General features: G+C 40.6%; 1 protein-coding gene across 1 annotated transcript in view; it reads left to right on the top strand.

Moving 5' to 3' along the window:
• Positions 1 to 12,596, top strand: part of bbs9 (Bardet-Biedl syndrome 9) — a 186,893-nt gene that overhangs the window by 39,480 nt on the left and 134,817 nt on the right. Inside the window, 3 exon segments of the mRNA XM_034145825.1 lie at positions 1,648 to 1,724; positions 3,112 to 3,165; positions 3,992 to 4,094. Coding sequence (XP_034001716.1) covers positions 1,648 to 1,724; positions 3,112 to 3,165; positions 3,992 to 4,094 — 234 coding nt within the window.

Consider the following 12,596-nt stretch of genomic DNA (forward strand, 5'->3'; position numbering starts at 1 on the left):
CACCAAACAGATCATTGCAGCATCCCAGAATCCTCTCTGTTTCAGCCCTGTTTCCAAAGTGCTGATTCTCTGTCTGTTACTTTAGATGAAAATAAGGAGCCCCTCCCCACGCCCCTCAGAGAGATTTGGTTAAAAAGAACGCAATGGTGCTCTAGGAGGAGATTCAGGTGATAAGGGGGGGGGGGGGGGGGGGTTACCTTGGTTGGTGATTGGCTAATGGTTACACAAGACAAAACATCGTTATGACATCATAAAGTGGCCAAAATCTGATCAGCTCATTTTCAGAGAGGTTTTTATAGAAATGGATCAGGACAAAAAGAGAGAGAATCTTTGTTCCTGAAACTTTCAGAGTCTCTTTACACAGAGGGGACACATGTTGATGTAGAAGAGACATGAAGAAGAGGGGACACATGTTGATGTAGAAGAGACATGAAGAAGAGGGGACACATGTTGATGTAGAAGAGACATGAAGAAGAGGGGACACATGTTGATGTAGAAGAGACATGAAGAAGAGGGGACACATGTTGATGTAGAAGAGACATGAAGAAGAGGGGACACATGTTGATGTAGAAGAGACGTGAACAAGTGGATTTTGCACAATAGGTGACCTTTAAGATAAGATAAGATAAGTCTTTATTTATCCCGAAGGAAATTGTTGTGCCAGAGTTACAAAGATACAATAAACACAGCAGCACAATGATAATAAAACTGTACACTAACAGTGCGGTAAAAAGGGCAATTCAATATCTAGAGGAAACATAGATGGTCACATCATTAATGTAAATATGATTTAGTATTTAGTAGTGCACAAACCTTAGTGGTAGATACGTAACTGCACGTTATTGATTGAACATTATTAATAATATTGCACATGTTATATAGCAGAGTGTTTTGTAACGATGGTATTTATATTGCACTTAGTGGTGGTGTGGAAGTTCTCAGTTCCCTTTACTGAGGAGTTATAGAGTTTACTTTGTTATAAAGCTTTTAGGTGATCATTCTGAGAAACTGTGTGTGTATCCAGATTCAGTAATCAGTATGAATATCACATTTGTCTTCCCTTCTAATTGTTAAAAATGTACATTTGCAGCAATGTCTATCCTCAGAGTGCTAAAGTATTGTTCTTTATCACCTTTTATGGTTGTAACAGTGATGGCATACTCAGTATTTACGTACATAACACCTACAATTGGTAAAGAAGTACATCATTATAAAATAAATCCTTTAAATAATGTGTAATAAACTAGTTGGACTAAATCCATTTTGTGAATAGTTAGCTTTAGTGAACTTCTTTTTAGTTTCCACTGTTGGCACAAGTGCTCACATCTCTGGCACCATGTGTTTAAATCATGTTTAATATGTGGAATAACTTCATGTTCATGAGGAAGAAATGTAACTCCTGAAAGATGAAGATGCTAAAAGACCCAAATGGATATCTTAATTAATGACAGCAATACAAACAAGGTATTATACATGTAAACAATGTGTTTCATAGACCAATTGGTGTGGAGTTACAAGACATGTTCAGCAGTTAGCTTTTCGAAGTAGCTCTCATTTTGAGGATCTAATAACCTGTTATGAAAATCTTTAAAAAAAAAAATCATTGGTTTTATATTTGGGGAAAAAACTATTCTGTGGTTGTTTCAGACATCCTGACTAAAAGCGACGCTGAGGAGGATCTGATCGTCACGGTGACCGTGTCCTCCAGCATGGACAGCCCATCGGTAAACACACACACATTTACAAATTCAATTAATTTCAATGTATCTATTCACTAACGATGAAAGCTACCAGGAGCTAGAGAATAGTGGACCAGACACTAATCAGAAGGTATTGTTAAAACGCAACATCTTGCAAGAAACAGCGTCTGAGGGCTTCTTAACATTTAACAAACTATGAATGTGTCATACCCACTTAACGGGAAGAAACTCAGCTATCAGACAATATTAACCATTTTTAGCTAAACGAAACACAAGGTTAATAACAAAGGCTCTGAAGTAGCCCTGAGTGAAAAAAGTATTACTTATCGGATCTGCACAAACAAGATGAAAGCTGAGATTCCACAGATTCCAGAGGTATAAGTATCATCACTGTGCGACCAGAACTCAGGGCAGCGAATGCGAAACCAGACAACATACAACGTAGCTTTACGGAGCCAAAACGGCAAAAAACGTCTTACCTTTGCTGTTTTCTGATCAAAAGTTGTGTTCAATGGCATTAAAACGATAAAAACGCTGCTGAAGGTTAATCCAATGTCTCTGTGTCACTTTGAAATGATTTATGATAATCCATCATAAGATTTATGTCAAAAACGGAGATTTCATATCAAGCTGCTATGAGAGCTATGAGAGCTACTGTACAACCTAGCTTCCGGTTTTGGGCATCCTGGCTACGCATCACTCATTCACCAATGGGTAATGTTTAGATGGATTTTAGGAACTTCCTCTCGATTCTATTGGCTCTAACGGTTCAAAACAGGTGCCAATCATCAAAATCGACCGATGGGTTCCAGAGATATGGAAAATCCACCCATATGACCCCAGAAGTGGTTTTCTTTTTCTAAATCTCTCTAAAAAGGTCAAATGTCACTTGTTTTGCATCAATCTTGATACAGGGTACTTATTATATGTTGTACTTTGGATTCCTAAAGCTTTTAGTCTACTAACCCATCATTCAAGGGTAGTTTTCACTATAAGTAAAAAAGAATGTTTGGACGGACACTATAATTTACATTTTTTTTACTATGTTCAATCTGAATTTACTTTAAAATAAAATAAATTCTATATTGATTCTGACTTTTCTACATCCAACTCACAGGTTTATCATTGCTTTGAGAAGAAAGATTATTAATGTACCCCTTTTAGAAGTGAAGTTATAGTCATTTGTTCTGGGAATGTCATTTTCGAGCCTGAGACCTGAAAAACAGGCTCGGGGCTTAACAGGTATATAATTAGGGTTCATGTATCATACAGAAACATTTAAAAGCTAATACACCCCAAGACTAATCACTAACTCTGCCAACTACTAAATTGTCCAAAAGCAGTCATGTTATCAGTCTAAACATTATGATTAACTGACAGGCTTATCTTTCCCTTTTTTCTCCGTCTACAGCAAGCTCTGATCCAAGATATGGACGACCTGCCCGTGCCTTCAGTTACCGTACAGGTGAGCTTTGGCCGACTCTACCTACCCTCACTCCCTCTCTTTGTCTCTACTCGTCCTTTGCACTTGCCTCGGCCCTGCCTGACTTCCACGTTGTTATTTTGTAGATCCTAGAATATTGTTCTCATCCTCCTGGATCCATCTTTTTTACATCGGTTCACATTATAGTATAATCTGGATTGTCTATGCTGTCATTTGATCATGTCTTTTGAATCCACACACACAGAATCTATTGAACATCTGTCTGTCCTGCAGAGAGGGATCCTCCTCTGTTCTGTTCTTCCAATTTTCCGGATAACTCTGGGGTTTCTTTGGGAGTTTTCCAGTCTTACTGCGAAGATCTAAGGACACACTGTAAAGCCCCCACGAGACAAATGTGGAATTTGTGATATTGGGCTATATAAATAATTTGATTTGATTTAAATGTGTCCTTCGCACTTGCTGTGGTCCCTTCTGACTTCCATGTTGTTGTTTTCTAGCGGCACCATGATCACATCTTTTTGATAAACTTTCACAATTTTTATACTTTGGATTTTCTATGATGTAACTTTTATTATGTTTTGAATTCCCACACACACCATCTATTGCATCTCTGTTGCTCTGCCCGCGCGCGGTTTCTTCTGTTTTTCATTCCATAATCGTGCGGTTCCTTGAAAGTGTTTATTTATATTGAACTGCCAGTTAGGGTAGTCGTGTGCTGATCACACTGTAAAGCCTCCGGAGACAAATCTGTAATGTGTGATATTGGGTTATACAGTACAAACATCATTTGATTGATTCATTGATTGACACTGAGTCTCCCCCTGGTTCCCTGTCCGTCTCTCTCCAGGTGAAGGTGAAGGCCCGTTGTGTCGTTCAGTCCCCCAAACTGACCGTCTCCCTTCAGCCTCCTCTGGCCGTCACTCAGGATCAGTTCGTCCTGGAGCCCATAGGTGTGTGTGTGTGTGTGGTGTGTGTGTGTGTGTGTGGTGTGTGTGTGTGTGTGTGGTGTGTGTGTGTGTGGTGTGTGTGTGTGTGGTGTGTGTGTGTGTTTGTGTGTGTGTGTGTGTGTGTGTGTGTGTGTGTGTGTGTGTGTGGTGTGTTTGTGTGTGTGTGTGTGTGTTGTGTGTGTGTGTGTGTGTGTGTGTGTGTGTTGTGTGTGTGTGTGTGTGTGTGTGTGTGTGTGTGTGTGTGTGTGTGTGTGTGTGTGTGTGTGTGTGTGTGTTGTGTTTTTCTTCTCGTTCTATGTTCTACTTAATTGTAATTATAAGCCTTCGTGAAATTCTTAAATAGTTGAGCAGTACATTGACTGGTTGCACATGTCACACATTTGTTCTACCTAACCTTTCACTCAAGGATATACATACATATTTTTATATTTAGCAATTTTCCAAAGAGCAAGTCTCAAACTGAACTAGTCAGTCAGTACTGCATGCTGTTGTCTTGACCTTTCTTCTTTCAGACGTCTTTCACTAATAATAGGTAATAAGGTGTCCAATTGAGGTGTTTGAGGCGGGGGGGGGGGGGGGGTGAGTGTGTGGGAGAGAAACTCCCTCTAGAGGGATTTTAGCCTCTGCAGACCATTTACATGCACTAAAACCTATATTACACTCTCCAATAAAGGAAAACCCAACCAAACTTAATAGTTTATTCTAAGGTAATAAACATTTTTAGTTTAGTTTTACAATCCATTCTGCAGCTGGTTTTGTGTAAGATCTTTCAACAGCTAATTTCATTTTTGCTCTCACAAACACACACACATGCAGCACACACACATCTGCTCCTCTCCTCTCCTCCATCCCGTCCTCCTCCACAGTCCACACACACACACACACACACACACACACACACACACACACACACACACAGAGAGAGGTTTGTGTTGGTGTGTGTTTGTTCAGTCCTTATCCGCCTCTACAGTGTGTGTTCTGTCGTCTGGCTGCTGGGGAGACTCGGTCACTTTGATCTGAGTCACCCAGACACTGCATACACACAATCCCCCCCCCCCCCTTCCCTCCAAACACTGATATCTGCTGTCGGCCCGTTTAAAATACTTTCTTTTTTCTAGGAGTGTAAACGTCCTTTGTTTCCTCTGTTTGACTCCTTCCACCTTTCTTCCTGTGCCTGCACACGTGCACACATTTACAGAGTGTGTAATGTAAACCAGCTTTTATCGGCGGCTGCTTACGTGTCCATGAGAACACACATTTATAAAATGCGCCGTCCCACAGGAGTTAAACCTCTAACCTCTGCCTGTTAGTGTACATGTGGAGAGGCTGACTGTGTTACATCACACCTCCACTTTTTGTTCTGAGTGGAAACGTTTCCTTTGTTGCCTTTTTTTGCTGCCAAATTATAATCAAACCTCCACTTGGAAGGAAAAGTCAAGTGACTCATAAGTGGCTTCATCATTAGACACACTTCTCTATCCTGCCAGGGTTGCACATTTCTCTACAGATCCAGTCTTCTTGTTGTAACTAAGTTTCGCTCTGCGTTCCAAGCTACCAGATGTTGACATTTGTGTCCATTGTTACCCAGAATACATTGCATTTTGTTGCCTTTTCTTGTAGTTATTCTCTGGACACCATGCTCACCAAATCTGAAATCATTTGTTAGTAAAACAAACTGAACTCAGGGTGTTTTTTTTTAAGTTGGACCCTTAAAGGTCATCTATCATGCTATTTTTAGGCAATAGCATAGGTCTCAGATATATAAAAAACATGTCTATGAAGTGTTTTGCTCAAAATACCAAACAGATCACCCATTCTAGCCATGCCTCATATCCCTCTATTTCACTTCCTGTTTCAAAAGTGCTGATTTTGGGTATAAAGCTTTAAAAAAAGAAGAATTGATAAAAAATATAAAATGAGGGGTCTGAGCTCATGCGGGACCCGGCAGCTACTGTCTAAACTAAATACTGCCGTGATGAAACGCCATATCATGGATTATCAAGGATTGTCTCTGAAACAGTATGGAGCTCAAAGGCTTTCTCTCTTGCCGGTTATACCACAAGGTGAGTTCCTTTTTATTTCCTGCTTCTTCACACACATGCTCTCCAGTACAGGTTAGCTCTGAGTGTTAGCGATGCTAATGTAAACACCGACCATATTACGTCCAAAACAGTCGGACATTGTTTCTGATAGCAACGTTTCTGATAGTGCCATGGGTCCACATTTCAGATATTACGTCATATCGGACGCAAATCTGGATCGGCTCCGTTGTTCCCCCGTTTTTAGAGATTTGGGTACGGAGGAAAAGAGAGAGGGTTTTATTTTCTGACGCTGCGTGAGTTCCCTGACACACCGGGGACACATAGTTGTGTATAAAAGACATCAACAAGTGCATTTTGCATGATAGGTCCCCTTTAATATCTTTTCAATTTTAATTAATTATTTCTTTTCAATCTAAAACCTTAATTTTGGACATTCACACAATAAATTGTTGCGATTGCCTGGAATTATATTATAAATGGCATCAGTAAATAGAATTTTAATGTATCTTTTAAATCCAACAATAATATTTTGGTCTCGTTGACTACAGGAATATCGTTGAACTCCTGTAAAATCGCTGTACGATCGTGTAAATGCGACAAGAGATTATTAAGTATGGTCATATGTCAAATGAAAAGCTACAGGGTATACTAACAAAGCGTCAAAAGTGTCCACACTCATTCGCTGAAGCTGGATCAGCACCAGAACCTGTCACTTTATCCTCTAAAACTTCTCCCGACATTTGCGGAAACCGTCATCCATCAGAGAGGAGTAGTTTCCTAGTTTTTTTTGAGGTACCAGTTATGATGTTGAATTTATGATTTCAAGATGTGAGCAGCATTCTCAGGCGGTTTGAACACCATCCATTCATTTCAAACCCTAAATCTGACCACCGCTCTCCCGTGATTCATGATGCGTCTCTGCAGAAATGTAATGCGTTTCACCACACTGCATTCTTATCTGCACATACACTGCACATGACCTCTGTAACTGTTAATTCAAACATGATGCACTTTCTGCACAACACGCAATACATTTCCTGTAAATTCTCCTGTCCGTTTCCTCCATTTATACTGATCACATATTTTATTTTTATGACTTGCATTTCATATACTGTACTGCCGTATTTTATAATGCACATGTTTTGCATTTATTTCGTCTGCTCTTTAATATGTCCGTGTCCATGCTGCCATATTTTCTGCTGGCATACATTTCCATCAAACCTCGAGCTACATACCGTCAGATTGTATATGTTTTATTGATATCATCGAGACTTTGGCCATAAAGACAGCACTTTTCTTTGGGTTTGTGATTGGATTTTTACATGTTAGCATGAGCAGGGCAATGATTGCTGTGACATCACTGCACTGTAAACCTGGAACAAGTTAGCAGGATTAAAAAAAAATGAAGGCAACTGATTTCCTTTATTAAACTAAATTGATGCATTTAAAAGTCAAATGTTTTCAGATATCATGCTATTTTTAGGCAATAGCATGGGTCTCAGATATATACAAATATATAAAAAAACATGTCTATGAAGTGTTTTGCTCAAAATACCAAACAGATCACCCATTCTAGCCATGCCTCATATCCCTCTATTTCACTTCCTGTTTCCAAAGTGCTGATTTTGGGTATAAAGCTTTAAAAAAATAAAAAATTGATAAAAGATAAAAAAGGAGGGGGCTGAGCTCATGCGGGACCCGGCAGCTACTGTCTGAACTAAATACTGCCGTGATGAAACGCCATATCATGGATTATCAAGGATTCTCTCTGAAACAGTATGGAGCTCAAAGGCTTTCTCTCTTGCCGGTTATACCACAAGGTGAGTTCCTTTTTATTTCCTGCTTCTTCACACACATGCTCTCCAGTACAGGTTAGCTCTGAGTGTTAGCGATGCTAATGTAAACACCGACCAAAACAGTCGGGCATTGTTTCTGATAGCAACGTTTCTGATAGGGCCGTGGGTCCACATTTCAGATATTACGTCATATCGGACGCAAATCTGGATCAGCTCCGTTGTTCCCCCGTTTTTAGAGATTTGGGTACGGAGGAAAAGAGAGAGGGTTTTATTTTCTGACGCTGCGTGAGTTCCCCGACACACCGGGGACACATGTTTATGTATAAAAGACATCAAAAAGTGCATTTTGCATGATAGGTCCCCTTTAAATATTATACATTTACTGCAGGATTTTGTTAGGCTTTGCTTTTCTGTGTGCCTTATCCCACATTTCCACACCCAACAGTTGACAATAGAAATATATACATATTTTTAGGTGGTGCTTTTGTAATCTGCAAAATAGTCAAATTAAATAAAAAATGGTCAGTAATGTCAAATCAAAAACTCAGAAAATCTCCCAGGAACTCAAAATATTGAAGTTACTAGAACTTGTTTTTTTAACCTGAAGTTTACAGTACTTATTGTTTTAATTATTTTCAACATTTAAGTTTACAGTCAGAATTAAATAAATATATATTCCGTATATATGACTGAACTAGATATAATATGGACAAAACATGAAATATATGTATAGAATAAATAAATAAAAAAGTCTGCTTGAACATCTAACTAATTCTATAAACTTTTTTTTCTTTGCCACATTTCAGTTCCAACATCAAACTTAAAGTTTTGTCGATTGCATCAAAGCATTTGCATTTAGGATTAAACTCTTTAATGGGGGACTGGTGCACAAAAGATCTATTGGGACCAGAGGTTGCGCTAGACTGTTTCGCATAGACGGAAAATATTCGGTTAACGCGACCTCAGATTGGGACCCTGTATCTCAAATGTGTTAGTATTTGTAATTGTTATTTGGTTAAAGGTATAATGGAACAAATCTTTTACATGATACATATTCAAAGTAATTGCATTTTTTTTTTAAATCAATTTTAATGCAACGAGGAACCAATATCCAGAATAGAAAAGTGAGTCCAGAAAGTCAAACTCAATGAAAAGAAAACTTAAAATAGGATGAAAGCTTCTGGGTTGGTCTGGTCGGTGTGTTTCTGCAGAGGCTTTTTCCTCTTGGCAGCAGCTCTCAACATTTCACTGTTTATGTGGAAGATCAGAGGCGGTGACTCACTGCCCGTCACATTTACACCACTAAAGGGACGCTTTGTTTACACCAGTTTAGGTAGCGGTCAAACGGGTCGGATTCAGAAGCCTCGCTCACACACACACACACGCACACACACACACACACACACACACACACACACACACACACACACACACACACACACACACACACACACACACACACACACACACACACACACACACACTCCAGACATACATACCAGATTCATATAAATACTTATACATACATATCCATGGATACATATGCATAAACACACGCACATGTCACCACAATATACTGTTTAAATATAGACACGCACACACTTGAAATGAAGTGCAGTGTGTGTGTGTGTGTGTGTATGTGTGTGTGTGTGTGTGTACGTGCGTGCGTGTTTATGTCACGCTCCTTTGTCTTCCTGCACACAGAAATCTGGCGCTGGCTTCCACTAGTCAATCAACAGCTCTCTACTGTGAAACATGATAGTCACTGAACACACACACACACACACACACACACACACACACACACACACACACACACACACACACACACACACACACACACACACACACACACACACACACACACACACACACACACACACACACACACACACACACACACACACACACACACACTCTTTCTTGTCCCTTTCTCCCCTCTCTTCTCTTCCTCTCCTGCCTCAGTGACCCCTCTCTGGCCCTAAATGGCCTGATGCAACCTTGAAATAGTAATTCCACTTTTGCCGACCCTAAGTAGTGAAATCTGGCACCGAACTGAGTGTTTCACATCCTTTACAGAGCTGGAAAATTAGGAACAAATAAATCAACGGAGGCTCTTTGAGTTTCCATGAATGCTGGGACTGTGAGTCGCACATTCAATGTTTTCTCCCTCAAGAAAAAAGCACTCTGCTTTTATGGATTGCACGGGAAGTGGCTGACATGTAGACGTAATACTGCTGCAAACTGTGTGTAAGTTCATGATATACGTAGATGTATATCATGCACCAATAAAAACACAACACACTACACACACAACTTCCATTACCAAAAACATTTGATTGAATTAAACCTCGCCCAGATTTTAACCTTTAATAAAATAATCAGTAAACACCTAGTGTAGCTTTGACTGAAATGTATGATGTCATCAAGTATTACAAATATGCTCTGTATACAGTCAATTGGGCAGCTGTATAAAATAAATCAAATGTTGGTATTAAAAACATCCCGTGGTTCCACGATATTCCTCTTATTCATTGTCTCCGGAGCAGAAAGCTCTTTCAGGAAGAGTATAGGTTCACAAATGTTGATTCAACTTCCCTTAGGCCATGGAAATAAAATATAAGAATTGTGGCGACTGTGGCGAGTGTGGATAAGTGTGCTGCACTTCGAATCAGGGGGTAGCAAGTTTGAGTCCCACTGCAGTCAGCATGTCGTTGTGTCCCTGAGACACTTCACCCCAAATTGCTCCTGTGGGGATTGTCCACAGTACTGAGTATGTAAGTCGCTTTGGATAAAAGCGTCTAACAAGTAACATGTAATGTTATTTTAAGTGTCTCTTCCCTTTGAGATCAAATAGCACCTGAGCTTCAAGAGGAATCAAAGCCCACATCTCTAATTTGTTTAGCTGTTGAAATAGTTGTGGTACACAGCGGAGGAGGAGCCTTCATTTGATTTATTTGTGCACACAAGAAACATGAAGTTCAGTGCACCTGCTTCAAGTTCATACACTCACCAGTAACCATGATTATTACATAGTTGAATACACGATTCTGATTGGTCAATTCGGACATTTCAGAGGTCAGAGAGAGAGAGAGAAAGTAAAATAGTTTACAAGACGGAGCCTATCTTTGATTCCCTGCACACTGTGTGTGTGTGTGTGTGTGTGTGTGTGTGTGTGTGTGTGTGTGTGTGTGTGTGTGTGTGTGTGTGTGTGTGTGGTGTGTGTGTGTGTGTGTGTGTGTGTGTGTGTGTGTGTGTGTGTGTGTGTGTGTGTGTTGTGTGTGTGTGTGTGTGTGTGTGTGTGTGTGTGTGTGTGTGTGCGCTGTCCATGTGTGCTGTCCATGTGTTTTTGATTCCCTGGCTCAGTGTGCGTCCACACTTGTATCTGTGTGTGTGTGAGTGTGTGTGTGTTCAGTGTAAGTGCAGATGTCAACTCCACTTTAACTCCGAAGCTTTCTGAAGGGATTTGTCACAAAGTGCTTAACAGAAAACAAAGGACAATAAAAGTGGTGATGTTTGTGTGTGTGTTGTGGGCGGAGTATAGTGGGAGGAAGGGGAGGAAGAGGAGGGGAGGTAGCGCCTTCTGACTTTTATTGTTATTCCAGTTTTTATTCGTCTCAGATGGCGACTCAATCCCCTAAATCCACTACACACTGCCTCCTTTGTTCTCTCTCTCTCTCCGCTTGTTTCCTCTCTCCATCTTTTCTCTGCTTCCTCTCTTTCATTTGTCACACTCTGCCCCGATGTCTTTATTTCTTCCCTCTCACTTTCCCCCCTGCCTTTCTTATTTCCTTCTCCACATCCCCTCATTCCTCTACTGTCATTTCCTTTTTCACTTCCCATCTTTTCCTTTTCTCTGTATTTATCTGCAGCGCCCCTCTCCCTCGTCACCCTCCTGAAGACTCATAAAGTATACAACATTGATCTGTTTCATGAGATGATTAACACACGCAGTATCCACCACTTTGCAAGATGTGTGGTGAGCAGCAAAATAATCATGAGATAGAAGTATTTGCTGTATGTTTGAATCATTTGGAAATATTATACCATTATAATTATGTCGGGCAGTAGCTCAGTCAGTAGGGGCTTGGACTGTGAGCTGTAGGGTCGCCGGTTCAAGTCCCAGACCAGAAGTAAAATATGGAGTGTGGACTGCTACTTGGAGAGGTCCCAGTTCACCTCCTGCCCTGCCGTGGTGCCCTTGAGCAAGGCACCGGACACCCCCCTTCCCCCCGCACTCCCATTGCTCCCCGGGCGCTGTACAATAGCTGCCCACTGCTCCTGGCACTAGACTCCTGGTACTATGATGGGTTAAAAGCAGAGAACACATGTCACTGTGTGTGCTGTGTGCTCTGCATGTGTGACCATTAAAGAGGGTTTCATCCCTCCCAATTCTATATTATGCTTTTTGGGGGGGGGGGGGGGGGTTTCTCTTCCCTGTAGTGTGTTATATAGGTTTTCGTGCATGTCAATGGTTTGCAAAGGCTACATCCCTGTGTTTCTCTCCCATACCACCCACACCATTTTGGGGTTCACTATCTTGCCCAAGGACACTTGTGACATGTCAAACCAGCCGCCCTCCGATTGGTAGAGGACTATTTCCCCCCCTGAGCCAAAGCCACCATATTTCATGTTTTATTGAACATAACTATATATATATATATATA

The sequence above is a fragment of the Trematomus bernacchii genome, unplaced genomic scaffold (assembly GCF_902827165.1).
Source record: "Trematomus bernacchii unplaced genomic scaffold, fTreBer1.1, whole genome shotgun sequence".
Classification (NCBI taxonomy): domain Eukaryota; kingdom Metazoa; phylum Chordata; class Actinopteri; order Perciformes; family Nototheniidae; genus Trematomus; species Trematomus bernacchii.